The sequence below is a fragment of the Thermobia domestica genome, chromosome 18 (assembly GCF_964235325.1).
Source record: "Thermobia domestica chromosome 18, izTheDome1.hap1.1, whole genome shotgun sequence".
NCBI lineage: Eukaryota > Metazoa > Arthropoda > Insecta > Zygentoma > Lepismatidae > Thermobia > Thermobia domestica.
In genome coordinates this window covers 170,986,392-171,003,154 of record NC_137471.1, presented here as the reverse complement: position 1 = coordinate 171,003,154, position 16,763 = coordinate 170,986,392, and the positions used below count along the sequence as shown (strand labels likewise).

The following is a 16,763-nucleotide window of genomic DNA, read 5'->3' as shown; positions in this document are numbered from 1 at the left end:
GGTAGGCACAGAAACCGGTTTTTTCGGTTTCCGGTTCCCAAAGAAAACCTAAACCGGTTTTCAAAATTTTCAAAAAACCGGTTTCGGTTTCCCAAAAAAAACGGTATCGGTTTTCTACTGAAACCGATTTCGGTTTTCTTCAAAGCCGGTTCAGTTTTTCATCAAAACCTGTATCAGTTTTTTCAAAACTGGTTCCATTTCTGACCAGAATATTTTTCGTTGTTCTCCGGAGCCCATTTCCTTTCCACAGACAATTTTATGTGTTTACCAGAACAGTTTTGAGTTTTAGTTTTTACTAAAATCATTGCGATGTTTACCGAATCCAGTATTGGTTTCTTGAGAATCTGCATATGTCTTAGATCTTCAAATCGGCTTAGTTTTCAATCAAAATTGGCTTCCGTTTTCCTCAAGAACTACCTTTGAGCTTCTACCTTAATCCAGTTTGAAATTTCATCAAAACCCAGTTGGGATTTTTGTTATAACGGTACTTTATTATTATTATTATTATTATTATTATTATTATTATTATTATTATTATTATTATTATTAGTTACGCTTAACAACATGTTTTTCCTTCGATTCAGTATTCACTCTTCTGTAAATCTCTAGTTCTTTCGAATACAATTACCTTCCTTATTATCAATAGATTTTCAGAACCTGGATTTATTTTAATTAGACTAGCTTAACCTGCACTCTCTACACAGCGCATCATTCACATATGAGCATGAATCTCCTTGTCATTCCTCACAACATCTGTACATGTCGCCTTATAGACACAAATGAAAGACGTCTTGATAAAAATCGGCAAGGGGTACCACAAAGGAGAGATTTTTTCAATATCTCGCACCGTTTGCATGATTGAGCCTACTTCTGGTTGGAATTTCTAATTCATATATGATCAGTGCTTTCTTTCTTCTTGCATGCAGTATGTAATAAGCAAATATATTACCTACACAATTTATTACAATGCCACTGATATATGGTGTTCATTAGCAAAACATTCTCAATATTAAAGATTCTCCATCACTCGAGAAATAGTTTTCTTCGATTTTCATTATCAGTTGGTCATGAAATGAAATGAAATGAAATCTTTAAGTTTTACGTCCCACGGTTATGCCGGTTAGGCTAAAGGAGACGGTGATAATGAGAGATGAATGAAATGGTGGAATGAAGAAAGTGGGAGGAAACGGGAGAACCCGAGAAAACCCACGAGCACGGTGTTTGTCCACCACAAAGTTCACTTGGCGAGGGCTGGGATCGAACCCGGGACCCCAAGCAGCAGAGGTGAACGCTCTACCACTGAGCCACCGCGCCCCCTGGTCATGAAACAAACGCCTGATAAATATACAACCACTGTATACAAACATGTTGTGTTGGAGTGTATAACTTATAGAATGTGTTATTTTTTAAAATGTCAACACTTCCAGTGTACCCTAAAAAATGTATTAAAGAAATAATGGCCATGCTTTTTAAATATTCAATTGGAACTGGGCCAATCTACACAAAATATGGAATCGACCAGCAAAACTGGCACGTTTCTAGCACTTGTGGTTTTCGAGATCTCATTGTCAAAATGATTGGAGACAAACATATAAACTTTTCTTTGCACACAAACATATAAACCTAGCGTTTTAATATATAGATATTTATAGTCACAAGTGATCAATTTAATGGGGAGAATACTGAAATGAAACACTATGCCCTGTATGATAGAATTGCGTAATATTATGTAGTAGATAGAAGAAATGGTAATACTAGTACAAAAATTGCTTGATTAATGTCTTCACGAATAAAGACAGACGGAGGCATTCCTTTGCAGGCTCATCAACCGCCTTTTCAAAAATTACTGTGTATTGTTTCTTTCAAACAGCTCTTTCTTAGTACCGTCGTTGAATTAATCTACTATAGCGAACTTTTTGGCTTGTTTGAAAACTGGATACCAAAAGTTCGGATAACTATTTACCAGTAAGAAATTGAAATGTATGTAGGCCTATTGGTGTTCATTTCCTGGACTCAGAGTACAAAATTATTGTGTAAATCAATCTTTTCAAGCGCTCTGAGCCCTCATTCACTAGCGGTTTTCGAGCTCGACACAACGTAATATTTGCGTTTAGTTTGCGGTAATGAAAATAAGCATTAATAAATAGCTTTTTCCAGTTTTGTATTGTGCTGATGTACGCACATTTTGCTTTGCATGAACACAAATCGCTACCACGCAGTGGTCTCATGCAATGACACACATCATAAATGGAGTGTTATGTCGAAGCTACAGATTCTTAAGGATGATCCTATTTCGTTCCTGTACAGTTAATGGAGAAATTTTGTCTTCTTTACAGGTCAAGTTGCTATGATCAAAAATACAAGAATTTTAAACCATCTAAAATGTTCTAATTTGGGAGTCATAAAAAGGGGTAAAAGTGGATCTGAAAAGGTAGGAGGACGGTAGGTAGCAGCATGACGTCACGCTTGTTCCCCCTTCCTATATTTCTCCATTGTATTTTTTTTAGGAACTGGGCGACGCCTACATATTTTTTCGAAGTCGGGACGGAGTCCCCCCGCGTTTAGAATCTATACCCTAAGTTGCCGTTTATATATATATCAACGCACGAAATATTGATTTAGTCTCTCATCGTCAAACAGTTTTGAACAATGGAATAACAAGGCTCCTTCTACGCGGTATGTTCTTCCTCATATAGGTATTATTTTCTCCCTTAGTGTGATTCTAGGAAAGTGAAGTGCATTTGATTTTAAAAATAGGAAAATTAAAAATAATAAATAAGGAAAATAAAAATATTAGGTTCATTGTAGTTCTAAACTGGCTATGATATGCTATACCACCAGTTACGGTATCGGATTTAATTTCTTGGGGACACAATCGAAGGATGGATCCATTTTACTTGAGGGGGGTTATACTGAAAAGGTTAATTTCACATTATTTGCGCAATATTAATATTTACTACCAGTCTGGGGTGCAGGTATAGCCTACGGGTACCGCCCGCCTCCTTGGCCCCCTTTGGCAATGTTACTTGTACCAGATTTGATTAACAACTCCAGGTAAGGAAAGTTCTATTAATATTTTATTTTGTTTAAAAGATGCTAGCTTAAAACTAAAATATTGTTGTATTAAAAGATGTTTCGATGTGCACAATAGCTAACATTGTTAAAATATACTGGTAATCAAATGTACGAAAATGTCATTTTCTGTAATATATAAAACAAAATGCTAAACAACGTTTTTGATAACGTATAACGTCCTCAAATGTACTTTATTCTAATTTGAACGTTTTGGAACCTAAAAGTCTTAAGCCTATAATGTGTCGAGCTTTTGATAGTAAACATTTGCAGGTGCATATGGTGCAACGATTGTCAAGGTCAACTGCGCAAACGCACTGAGCAAGCATTTAATATTCATTTCAGTGACCTGCAAGATAAGGGTGAAAGCAGCAATTAAGGTGAAGCAAATCACAATATGTCACGAAGTGAAGTGTGGAAATACTTTGAACGTGCCAAGACTAGAGAAGAAGCTTAATGCTTCTTGTGTAAAAAAGTACTTAGATGCAAAGGAGGATCGACAAGTGCTTTATTATCGCACTTGAGGACTAAACACATGTCTTGTATTAACAAAGTGATTGCACGGAACACTCAATCAGAAGATGATGACGATCCTGGAATCTCTGGTTCTACAAAACACATCACGTTAAGGTAGGAAGATTTAAACACTTTTCTTTCTTATGTAATTTGATTCAAGGGATAGATACCGTCGTATGTTTTATCATGTAATATTTCATTTAATATTTAACTTTCGTTATTTTGGACATCCGCTTGGTCTAGTGGCTAACAAGCTTGCCTACGGCACGCGTGGATTCGGTTCCCGGTGGGATACACTTGAACGGAAAAAGTGGTTCAGATTCCATTATAATCAGTAAGTCCAAGTCTCCTTTAGTCATCATGGCATAACCGTGGGGTGGTAAACTGAAACAAACCAAAACTTTCGTTATTTTATTTTACCTTAAAAGTGGCTTTAAGGGATAATGTTATGTACAGTAAGGGCAATGTTTAAATTCGTAATATTTCCTTTTTTGAATTCTAACGAGGTTCTTGTAACTTGGACCACGTTCTAAGACTTTTGTTAGTAGAAACATCGTCTTTAGTTTTAGTTAGTTTAATCGTATGTCATTATACTCAACGTTTAATAAAATATCCCAGGATTTCTTCAATTTCTTAGGGGTGACCCTTGCCCCGCCCTGTACCACATCGAGTTGTGTATTAATGGAAACTACGGCTAAAAATAATAAACATTCTTTTTCCCCCAACTTCGATCCGACATTTCGTTCTCAAGTTATTTATTTATTTATTTATTTTATTTATTTATTTATTTATTTATTTTGCATCTTCCGACAGATTTTTGGCTGGTCATAGTACCGAAAGGAAGTATTTGTACACCCAGGTTGGTCTATACTTTTTGTCTTATCTTGGTGTCAGCAATCTGCTCCCAAACGTTGTCAATGTTGTTTTGAAACACTGTATATTTCTATCCTGTATATTTCTATCCTTTTTCTGATTAGCTTCTGTCTGCTAAGCACCTTCCAGTTTTCCCAAAACAAACCAAAAGTGAACTACATCCACTTCATCGTCCCCCTCCCCTATGCTTTCTTGTTGTATAGTACTTATTAAATATTTATATTGTAGTTGACAGAAATTGAAAATATTGATTAAAATATCTGGTTAAAATGCTAGTAGAGGAATTCTCTCTTTAGTGCAGAAATTCCCTCCTTGTGTCTTACCGCCATTTTAGGCGAGAAAGGATTAGGCAAGATGTGAATTCCCATCTCACCTAAAATAGCTGACATTCTTCTCTTGGAGATATCAGTGACTGATAAATCGTTAGGCGAGATGGAATGGAATCTCCTTTTTTATGGAAGATATTTTTCCTTCTCTGATAACTTACTACAAGGATGCTGGTGACCAGAACGGCATCCAGTTTCCCACCACCCTAATTTCAAGACAGCGGAAGTCCGAACAAATCTCCTGAGGCAAATTTGTCAAAACAACTGTTGCATGCATACCCAATTAGTGGCTTGATGAGTCAAATAGTAATACACTAAAACAAGTTTCAATGCTTATATTCATAATTTCTTTGCTTTTGTCTTTAAAATAAGTTTATATTTAATTTGTTCGTAGAATTACATTGTGATTTTGCCTAAACATAATATTGTGTCATTTTCTTTTTCAACAGTACCTTTGTGGAAGCTTCCTATTCGGATACTTCTGAAGATTCTCCTGGACCATCAGACTCTGTTGAGGCCACAAATATGTCAGAAGATACTACTGTGAAAGTTTCCTGTGAAACTGTCACCAATGACGAAACGCGTGATGATGTAATTAGAGTTTTTCAAACACAATAAAAAGCGAACGAATGAACGAAGATCAATAGTAAATTATCTTAAAAATAGCCGGCCGTGCACACCAGAACATGAAGATCAGATTGCGTAAAGGATTGCAAACACGATAGTAACAGATCTACTCCCAGGAAAGGGTTTCGGGAGTTAATGTCCTTTCTTGAACCAAATTATAGCGTACCGTCTAGGCGGACACTATGGAGACGATTGCAGCTTTTTTATTCTGAACTGAAAGAGCAAGTACAACAGAGGCTACAAAAAGCAGAAGTAGTTGTTTTAACGACAGATATATGGACGTCTCGAGCAACAGATTCTTACATTACAGGGACATGTCATGCTCTGTATACGAACTTTTGTACAGAAGATTTTGTTCTCAAGACAATTGAACTAGAAGAACGACATACAGCTGAAAATGTAGCTAATGCTATTAAACTGTGTGTGGAGGAATGGTGCATCAAAGACAAAGTAGTTACATTAGTTCACGACAATGCATCGAATATGATTAATGCTGGACGTTTGTTGCCGGTTTACAATGTATCATGTTTGGCACATACATTGCAGCGATCCATACTGACCAGTTTAGAGAAAAGCGAGGTAACAAATATCATTTCAATCTGTAGCAAAGTGGTAGGGCACTTCAAACATAGCACCACTGCTTCAGTCGCGCTTGAAAAGAAACAAGAATTTCTGAAGTTACCAAAGCATCGCATTATTCAATATACAAAGACTCGCTGGAACAGTGTATATTGGATGATCGAACGGTTGCTTGAACAAAGAGAAGCAATAAATGCACTGTTCTCTGATAGAAATGTCACTAAGCCTTAGGATGCAAGGAATTTACAATGAACTGAAGACAAATGGCAAATCATGGAAGATATCGTTCGAGTACTGAAGCCACTGCAAATGGCTACAACAGTTATGTGTGATCAAAAGTGTTCCATTTCTTTTGCTTTACCATTAGGCTATGGTCTTATTTCTAACCACCTGAAGGAATGTCCTTCAGATTCTGAAATTGTTAAGAACTTGAAATCTTAAATATCAGTTGACTTAGGAAAGCGTCTTCAGCTCGATGCATTATCCGATTCTGAATCATCAGATTTTTTGTCAAATAGTGTTCTGAAATGTTACCTCTTAGCAACATTCTTGGACCCAAAGTACAAATCATTACCATTTCTGAATTTTAAAATACAAACAAAGATCCATAGATTGGTTCATGATGTGCTCGTAGAATCTGAAGGATCAGAAGATGATTTATCACAGCAATCGTCCGGTGGGTCATCAGCATTAGACTATTTGCTTGGAATATTTCCATCGTGTTCAAAAAGTCCTAATGTAACAGATGAGCTTACTCTTTATAAATCAGATCAGTGTCTTTCGCAAAGTGGCAACAGCCTTGAATGTTGGAAACTTAACGAACATCGGCTTCAAAAATTAGCATGTCTTGCTAAAAAAAAATTCATGGTGATCTAGACTTCTCCCTGAAAATGCAGATATATTAATATTTTTGAACAAAAATCTAAAAACTCTCGCTTGCAAACCGCAATAGGTTGGCACAAGTTGCACTGGTGAATTAAATTTTAAATAAAAAACGCTTAAAATGCAATATGCAAACATGATTTCACAATCAAACTCAACTCGTAAAATTTATGTTTAGTGAAAGTGATAGTTTTTCTTAAGCTATATCAATCAATACCATTTTAAGTTTCCTTTCGGCATATTTTTTATGTTTCTTTTCTTGTTTTGAATTGATAGAATTCACTAGTGTTTATCTAATGAAAGTCGTTGTACTTAGGGTTTATTTTATGTAGGTTTAGTTACTGGCGTAAGTAAAGTATTCAATTTTAGGTGAATGAATATAATTATTTGATATCTTTGTTTAGTTTTTGATAACATTCTATTATTTTCCAATTGAATGTTACCGAACATTTTTGAACTTGCTTCATTAAAAGAAAACTACAACTGTCCGTTAACTTATAACTTTCGCAAAATATGGAAATTTGAAGCATGTAGTTTGATTGATGCTACTTAAGCAGTGTCGCAGATCGAGAAATTTCGTCGATTTTTGCATTGAATTTTAAGTTGACATGGGAAAAGTATGTATAAAATACAGAATGAATACGGTAATTTTCATAAAGTACAAATTAAACCCATAATAAATAACGTTTTCTTATTTCAACTAACTGTTTCTATCGCTTTCAATCTCAATGAATCAATGCATATACATACAGTTTGTATTTGTTTTTGTTTGACTAGTATTGGCGGATGGCAAATGCTTCACCTGCAGATAAGTTTAGGGAGCTTATATATCAAACTTTGGTTTAAGCTCAGGGTAAGAACTACAGCACTTTTTTTTTCGCTGCGTAAGTAAACAGAAGTGTAGTCCTTGGTTCTATTGATGTATGTGATGCATGTGAAATATTTGCATAGGGCTTTATTATTTCGCCGCACATACGGTATGTTAGTGGATAAGAGTAATATTAGTAATGTTACATTGTTATTGAAACTTGTAACAGAGAAGAGGCGCTTTTGCTATTTTGATCTAATGTCGTTAAGAAGAATAAAGGTATGATATATCCATGAATTTGTGAGATGTATTTCAGTTTTCTCTTTTGGTTTTTGGAATTTTAGCAAGTTTATGTAATTTATACATTATTTCAAATAATGCCATTCCCAGGCTTGTGATCATAAATTTGCATGCAAACAAAAACATTTGTATATATAAAGAGGCAGTTCTTGTTTTCATTATCAGTGCATTTTTAGGACAAAAGCTGCTATCTAAAAATGACTTTCAGAGCTTCATATTGTATCTTCGTGAGTGACTGTAAAATTTATTAAGAAATCTGGTTGCTGGACACTAGTTGTGTATAATTATCAATTTCTTGTAGTGTATTTTTTTCTGTGTGAAGTCTTTTTGAAAATAAAATAACTAATTACATAGCACAGCATTAATATTTAGAAAGAAACTTTTTCATAAAATGAAATACCAACTTCATTTCTTTGTAATGAAGAAACTTGATGTATTTCGAGTTCTAGAAACTTGATGTATTTGGAGTTCACAAATTTTGTCAATGTCAACGCGTGTTCTTTTATCTTGCTTTGATTCTAGATGTAAAAAGTTTGAATTGAAGTATATATCTATTACGTATGTATCTTCCTAATAAACTTCTAAAGTGTACCAACAGTATATATAAACATTTAAAAACAAACTAATACAACTCTTCTATCTTTCAACACAAAACTCCACAATTTGCAGACAAATAAAACCGGTTTTGAAGCTTCTAAATAGTTTTGTAATTTATTTCGTACTTTCTTTCTACTTGTTTAAGAGCATGTAGGTTAAGAGATAATATGAGCGGCAAATTTAAACGCATAAAGAAGTATGAAGGTACTAGCAAATGGCTCCACGACACCACGTATGGAGGATATCTTAGCGAACCATTCTGACATTTTTTAATCCATTCTACGTAGCTAAAATCAAAGAACGCTGAAATACGTATTTGTTTGTTTTAAATGAGAGGTTCAAATTACATGTGTGTAACCTCAAAAGTTTACCTCACATTTAGCGATACTCACCGTATTTTTTATAATTTTATTTATTTATTTTTTAGTGAGGTTTAACTGGATTGTTGACGGAGCTTACACAATACAATATTTTATGTTTTTGTTTGCAAATAAACCTACATCTGTTTTATTTTCTGGTTATAATCACTATAATTTGCATCGCTGGTTTCTTGAGCAATGAAGAATTTGTATTTTCCATTGAACCGATGTTCTACGTAGTAGGACTTTGCTAGTAGTAGCTTGTAATTCCCATCTAAGTGCTTCACATCGTTCGGACTTAGCACTACAAATTCTCAAGACTGCGTTTCGTTCAGTTTGACGAGCTGTCGTGATTGTCTAGTCAAGTTTTCGGCTTTTACTAGAACATCTAAACGATTGGGTTTATTTATCTTTGCAAGCAATTCGAAAGGGGGGAATAGAGCTCGATCCCAAGACCTTTGGCATGCAGTACAACTGCGTTTACCACTCGATCATCTGTCTTGTGTGATAAGCAGCCTCTTATTAGGCTTTTATATTTAAAATATCAACTTGGTCCAAATTTGATTATCCGTAGTTCGCTAATGGTATATTTCCACAAGGCGAGTATAGGCTCCTTCTTAAGGTCTTAGTAAATACTATGGAAAAATATAATAAAAACTCAAACATCGTGTTTTTTTTAAAAAAAAAACAAGTAAATTTTTGCATATTTGCGTACTTTTCCCGTAGAAGATAATGTTTATTCCAAATTCAATTTTCGCGCCTCTATTTGCCCATTACCCATAGTAATATATACAGAATTCGTTACGACAAGAGATTTTGATCTGAATAATAACACGTATTCCCTGCTTTTAATCGACATTTAATTTATTCGTGAATATGGTTTTCGTCTGTTAATATTGATCCCAGATATTTGAAAGTATTCACTTTATCAAAAGTATTATTCCATATTTTTACGCATCCATAAGTTGCAGTATTACGATCCTCACGAACTTCCATGTATTTAGTTTTCTCTGCATTTACTTCTAAACCTATGACCCTGTAAGCGTTTAATAAGACCTCTCCATTTCCTTCTACTGTTTTTATCATCCCCAATTAAATTTACATCATCATACGCCATAACCTGGTGAATCCCATTTAACTCTAGGCCCTGGTTGCTATCTTGCAAAGTTGAATAATAATGGCGACAACGCATCTCCTTGTTTCAGGCCATTCTCGACGTGAAAGCTCGTGGATATAAATTTTCCTACCCGGACTTTACTTTGTTATTCATTTAAACATACCTTAATTAATCTAATTAGCTTCTTCGGTATTTCAAATTATGTAAGAATGTCCTACAATGCTTCTCTTCTAACCGGGTCGTAAGTCTTTCTAAAATCAATATAGAAATGATGTACCGGAATATTTACAGTGAGCTTATGCCCGGTTAACTTTTGTCCGCTTTTGCATTAATATAGGTGTACTTATGCTCGGTGAGGTTATGTCCGCGACCCGCCACTACATTCAAGAAGAACATAAGGATGGAAAACTTGCTAACTTAATTTCAAATATCCATATGTTAATTATAAAAGATCACTTTGGAAGAACTGGGAAATAACGAAACAACCCCTCCCCCCTCAAATCAGCCTTCCAGATAGTGGTGTGCAACGAACAAGCGCAAATGTGTCGCCTGGGGCAGAATTCAAGAAATAGGGGTCTCCTTAGGAAAAAGCGAACTTTTCTGTATGTACAGCTTCCGACTTGCCAGACGAACAACAAACACAGTCCCAAAACTCTAGTATTAGTGATCATCTCATAGGTGACTTTCCCTCCTCTCGCTCCATTTATTCTTAAGCCCTGTGAGTGAAATCTCCTCGTAGTGTTGATAGAACAACCATGCGTCAGTCTTCGGCAACAAATTTCCCAGGAAAATCAATGTACTTGCCAAAATGAAACATCTCATTCCAGTAGAAATGTTGATTACAAACAATGCAAGCAATGCAAAGAATGTGCGGAAACAAGTAAAGGGGGTGGTCATGGTATTGAGGTATATATATATATATATATATATATATATATATATATATATATATATATAGAGAGAGAGAGAGAGAGAGAGAGAGAGAAGTCTATTTACATCAGCAGTGAATTTTGTTTCGAGAGAGGTTTGAGGAACGGGTAAAAATATTTGTGTTGTAAGTGTAATGCGAAAAAATTATCACAATTTTTTTTCGGGAGGGGGTTGAATCCGATAACCACTCCTAAATACGCTACTGTACATGAGTCAACTGTTCCCATATTATCTAGCAGCAACGAAACAAATTTTGAGTAAAAGCAATTTTAATAGCTATCAATATTCGAGACGATACCGATTTTCCGAGACTAACCTAAGTCTCGTCTCGATTTATAGAGGTTTATCTCGGTCTCTGTCTCGTCTCGGTATATAAAAGTCTTGGTCTCGGTAGCATCACTACTTTATTTGCCATAGCATCTGCAAAGCGAATATAATTAAGTTTCCTGCCTACTAGCTACTAGAAAATGTCATCTTTGGTGAAATACTTTTTTGGTGTTTCTTCTAAATATACAGGGTGTTTCAAAACAACATCGATAACATTTGGGAGGTGATTCCTGACACAAAGATGAGACGAAAAGTATAGATGAACCTGGGTGCGCAGATGCTTCCTTTCGGAGTTATAGGCTACTGAAAACATGAAAAAATGAACTTTAAAGGTCCATAGGTCCTAAACTATGGGACGTACGGTTGTCGGGTCAAGACTTTACTTAGGCACTAATATGTGCCCTATGCAAAAATGCATGTTTCAAAATCCTAAGGTAATCAACCAATAATTTTTATAGAGAGAGTTTGGCTACAGGCATATAAGTTAAAGTACTCACGAATTACCTCTATAAAAATTGTTGCGGAAATGCCCCAGGATTCTGAAACATGGATATTTGGATAGGCAACATATTAGTTCCTAAGTGAAGTCTTGACCCGACTACAGGACGGCCCATAGTTTAGGAGCTATGGGCCTTTAAAGTTCATTTTTTCATGTTTTCGGCAGCTTATAACTCCGAAAGGAAGCATTTGTGCACCCAGGTTGGTCTACTATTCGTCTCATCTATATGTCAGGAGTCATCTCCCAAACGTTGTCGGTGTTGGTTTGAAAACCCTGTAGAAGTTGGTGAAAGGCAATATCTCTGTCAAACTTCCTTCCAACTGTGCTTGCCTCCGTCATTTCAACTCTTAGTGTAAAGCATTCTTATATTTTTTTCTAGATAAATGATTTACTTGGCGGAAGCCAACTCAAACCAACATAAACTGCATTTTATCTTTCTCTTTACCCGATAACTTGAAGTAACATATTCATGTAGTATGTAGTGTCTAATAAATTAAATTCTCTCTCTCTCTCTCTCTCTCTCTATATATATATATATATATATATATATATATATATATATATAATATTGATTGTATATTTATTTTAGGTAGTGCAATTAATATTCCTGATCAGTGAACTGAAGGCTAAAGCTAGCATACATAACGTCTATCTGTAGCCGCGGGTTGGATTCTACTCGTAGTAACACTGATTTCAAACCTCATGCCATTTTGAGGCATGGCTTTTTAACATAACTTGAAGAACACAGAAAAGGCTTAAAAACCAATATCTTAAAAAAAACTGCTTTTGTTGTAAACGGATCCGGTTTACGAAGAACAACGAAACTCCACTCTGGAGAGAAACGAAACTGGGTTTGAAGAAACTTGAGACCAGTTTCGCTTAAATCCGAATCGTTTTTTTAGAAATCCGAACCGCTTTTGGAGAAAAAACCGAACCAATGTTTGGAAAAAACCGAAACAGATTCCTAAAAAACGAACCGGTTTTGTAGAAAACCGAAGCCGGTTTCGGTGAAAAGCCGTAATGTCGGTTTTTCGGATTTCGGTTTTTTAGAAACCGGTTTTTATTAAAACCGGTTTTGCCTATCTCTAGAATATACTCGTATACTATACAACCACATATATATCTATATATAAATATATATACTATAACATATATACATATACACACACACGTATATAGAAATAACTAATATGGACTAATAAATACATAAACACGTGTAAGAAAATCAATATATATACCACAATATAATAGATATGTGTATTCATATCTTATACTTTAAGCTTTTTCAAAAACCTATTCCACTGTTGGTCGATGATCAGTCCTGAGTTCCCGTTCATAGCTTTATTACCCTCCATTTCTATAAACTGTGCCTCCTTCCATTTCCTAACTATGCCTCTTTCTTCCTGGCCTAAAATTTTTACTTCATTTTAATTAACTGAATGTCTCGTGTCCCTTACGTGTTTGTAGACCGCATTTTTGTACCTTTCTAGCCTAACGTCATCCTTATGTTGTCTTATACGCTCTCTTAGTCTCTTTCCAGCTTCCCCAATATAACACATATCACACTCACCGCACTGAATTTTAAAAATCAAGCCTTTTTTCTCCATCATTACCCCTTGTTCTTCTTCTGTCTTCTTCCTTCTTTTTTCCCTTATTACATCCAGAAGCCTCTTGCTCCCTTTTCTATAAGTTGAGTTGCCCCCATCTTCTTAAGCATTCTTTTAATGATTTCTGTTTCTTCTCCCAAACTTTCTATCCCCCACCACATTTTTCTTCTTTCTTCTATTCCTCCTTCACTTTGCTCTCCTTCTCGGCTTATTTCTTTTTCTTAGTTTATCTTCTCCCATCTCCTTCTGTATTTTAGCCTCTTTCTGTCGTATCCATTACTCTCCACCTGCTTATGGAATGACTTTATACTCTGTTCCGCCTTGTCTCTTTCACTGGTTATTTTCTTAATTCTATTCTAAATGTTAATGATGAAATTCCTGTTGGTCGAGTAATCTACATCAGTTCGGGCGTGGCAATAGTTTCCCGACGCGCAACTTTTTTGATACCATTCTGTGTATATCACTCCCTGTTCCCTCCTTATTCTCATATGCAGGAAAATTATAGCCTCTTCCTTTTCTACCTCTAGCTCCAGTTGTATGCCTTTCTCTATATCCTCAATTTCTTTACAAACTTTTCCAATTGCCTTACAGTTCCTTTCCGAATCCCCAAGCAATCGTCCATATATCTAGCAAAAAACACTAATCTGTCACTTCCTTTCATTTTTACTTTCTTCTCCCAGTCGTTCATAGTAATTTCTGCTAGCACTGGACTCAACCTGGAACCTATGCTTAGTCCTTCCTTGATTTTCAATAAATTATCACCTATAACACAATAACTGTTATTCCATATAGTCTTCAGGGCCTCCTTCAGTCCTTCTCCACTCCAACCATTGATCTTTCTATCCTTCATCAATTCAGTGATGACTTTAACAACGTTGTTTCTTCTTAGACTTGGAAACATAGCCTTCACATCGACACTGAAAATGATTGTTTTAGCTTTGCTCTGTCCTACTTCCTCCAACCTTCTTCTAAACTCAACCGAGTTTTTCACACTGTTACTGTCTTGTTGCTTCCTTAACATTTCCACAACCTTCTTTAACTCCTCCTTCAATGGTTCAAATATATTTCCTCGGCAATCTAATACTGGTCTCAGTTTTACCTCCTCCTTATGTACTTTTGAAAAACCTTTCATTACCGGTATCCTACCTTCTTTATTAAGACCTCTTTCAAAACCTGCTTTTGTTAGTGATACTAAAACTTTTTCTTTAATTTCCTCACACATAGATCTTTCACCTATCACCTCGTAAGTATCATCACAGATATCATTCAATGTTTCTTTGTATCATTGTTTTTCCATCAACACATTGGCACCACCTTTGTCCACTTGTTGGACACATATGTCTTTTCGCTTCCTTATATCCTTCAACACACTGTACTCGTGTTTTGAAAGGTTCCCCTTTGGCTTCTTTATGTTCCTTTCCACAATCACCTTAGCCTTTCTCCTTATCTTATCCCTTATCTCCTTGTCCTGAACTTGAACTATGGCTTGCTCTACCGAGTATATAACCTGTTCTGCGTCCAATCTTTGTTCTTTCACTTTAAACTTATAGCCTAAACTTAACACTTTCTTCTCATCATCCGGCAACGTCACATCACCTATTACTACCACATTTTTGTCAATGTCCTCCCCCTGATTTGACTTCCACCCTAACCGCCTTCCCTTTTCCATTAATATTTTCTTCACTTTCATATTAAATTCCTCTTCCCACACTTCAAGCCTCTTCATAACTATATCCCCAGTAAATATCAACAAACTATCACTAATGTCACTTTTTAACTGGTATACACATGGTATAGTATTGACTCTCCATCTAATATCCCAGAGCATCTAATCACAACTATTTATTACAAATCTTTATGTGTCACAGTGACATTCATGTATGTTCTACCAGGTCGTCCTATTCCCCTCCCATTCCAATATATTTCTAATAATTTCCGACATTACCTGATCTCTTCCAATATTAACATCCATAGCCGCTCAGACCAAGAGAAATTGCTTTTAACAATTGTATCACTGCCTCCACTATAGGCTTGATTCACCCATTACCAAAACCAATCCGTTCCTGATCTAACACTACTCCTGACATAGTGATCACATGATCTCCCGCCCACAGATTTTTCATCTACATTCTAGATCCTCTGGAATGTAGATCGCTACAAAACTTACTAATCTCATACAATGTCAGCGACCTATCCTCCTTTTACTGAAAATGAATTTAACCCTTCGAATACCAAGACTGGATCAATTTGGCCCAGATGATGTTTTATAAAGAAATACTACAATATCAAAGAGAGGTAGTGGGCTAATGTTTTAGGTATTCCTCCATTAACCATTCCGCAAGCTACGTGATTCTTTACTCCTCAAAAGTATGTAATCTGTCACATGCTTGCTTTCAAAGCGCACTGCACCAGCAAACCGCTCTGCAAGGACTGTCAGGTGTAATCAAAATACAATGTGTGACAGAATTTATTCCTAACAAAGACAGCGTATTTCTATGTATAAATTTCTAATGTTACCGTACTATAATTCAAGTATTGTTTGAAAGAATCACGAGCCACCACTGACAGTGTATACTGCGCATAAAATGTACTGTAATATAAAGAACGATCAGGTACATTGCCCTTTCCATTGTACGTTAGAAATTTTAACTCCCTGAATGAAACTTCATATATATATTTTACAAGAGGCAGGAATGGGTCAAAATAACTCACTTTACCTAACATTGTAAGCTTGGTATTCTAAGAGTTAATCCACTCTAATCTTTACCACCAATCATTCAACTCGCAATTGAGCAGTTCATCTCTCAAACCGCATATATATCACCTCATCATCCTAAAATTCCTCCGCGATACTTTCGTCTAGTTAAACACTCACGTCAAATCTATACAGAATATGTTTGCACTGGCAACCACGAAGCTCTTTAGCATCATAGGGCCCTCCACCGAACAGTGTTTAATTATCTTAACGTATACGACAATGGATTAAAATTTGATACCCAATTTCTGCCATATCATACCCTTCGCAATATTAGATGCGTTTCAACGCATTAGCTGGAAAATTTATCCAAACCTTTTATCCTCTCTTACATCACGATCAGGAATTGCACAGAGACCAAGAAGAAGCTAAAACCTTTGCTTCCTAATTATAGGAGATTTTCATACCTCTATCATTCACTTAGCATTTTAATTATCATCCTGTAGACCATTTCAACTTCAATTCACCACATATTCATCTTCAACCCAATATATCTACTCACAAAGCACTCACTACCTTCATTTCTACCACGCAAATGACTAATGTCATCTATCATAAATGTTATAATGACCCTGAAATCAATAACATC

The 16,763-nt window shown here is 35.6% G+C and overlaps 2 protein-coding genes and 1 long non-coding RNA gene across 3 annotated transcripts; 2 read left to right on the top strand and 1 right to left on the bottom strand.

The window, feature by feature from the left end:
* Positions 1-2,456: 2,456 nt before the first annotated feature.
* Positions 2,457-8,645, top strand: LOC145675917 (uncharacterized). The gene is made up of 2 exons (XR_014129239.1): positions 2,457-3,702; positions 5,237-8,645. It is a non-coding gene; the product is annotated as an uncharacterized LOC145675917 (long non-coding RNA).
* LOC145675381 (zinc finger BED domain-containing protein 4-like) lies at positions 5,550-6,224 on the top strand. The gene has a single exon (XM_081745783.1). The coding sequence runs from the start codon at positions 5,550-5,552 to the stop codon at positions 6,222-6,224; it is 675 nt and encodes a 224-aa protein (XP_081601909.1).
* Positions 8,646-13,966: 5,321 nt separating the features above from the next.
* Positions 13,967-14,641, bottom strand: LOC145675380 (uncharacterized). Its single transcript, XM_081745782.1, has one exon. The coding sequence runs from the start codon at positions 14,639-14,641 to the stop codon at positions 13,967-13,969; it is 675 nt and encodes a 224-aa protein (XP_081601908.1).
* Between the last annotated feature and the right edge of the window lie 2,122 nt (positions 14,642-16,763).

What these genes read in the sequence shown, in the direction of transcription:
- LOC145675381 (XM_081745783.1), top strand. Translation starts at nt 5,550, where the DNA reads ATGTCCTTTCTTGAACCAAATTATAGCGTACCGTCTAGGCGGACACTA.
- LOC145675380 (XM_081745782.1), bottom strand. Translation starts at nt 14,641, where the DNA reads ATGTGTGAGGAAATTAAAGAAAAAGTTTTAGTATCACTAACAAAAGCA.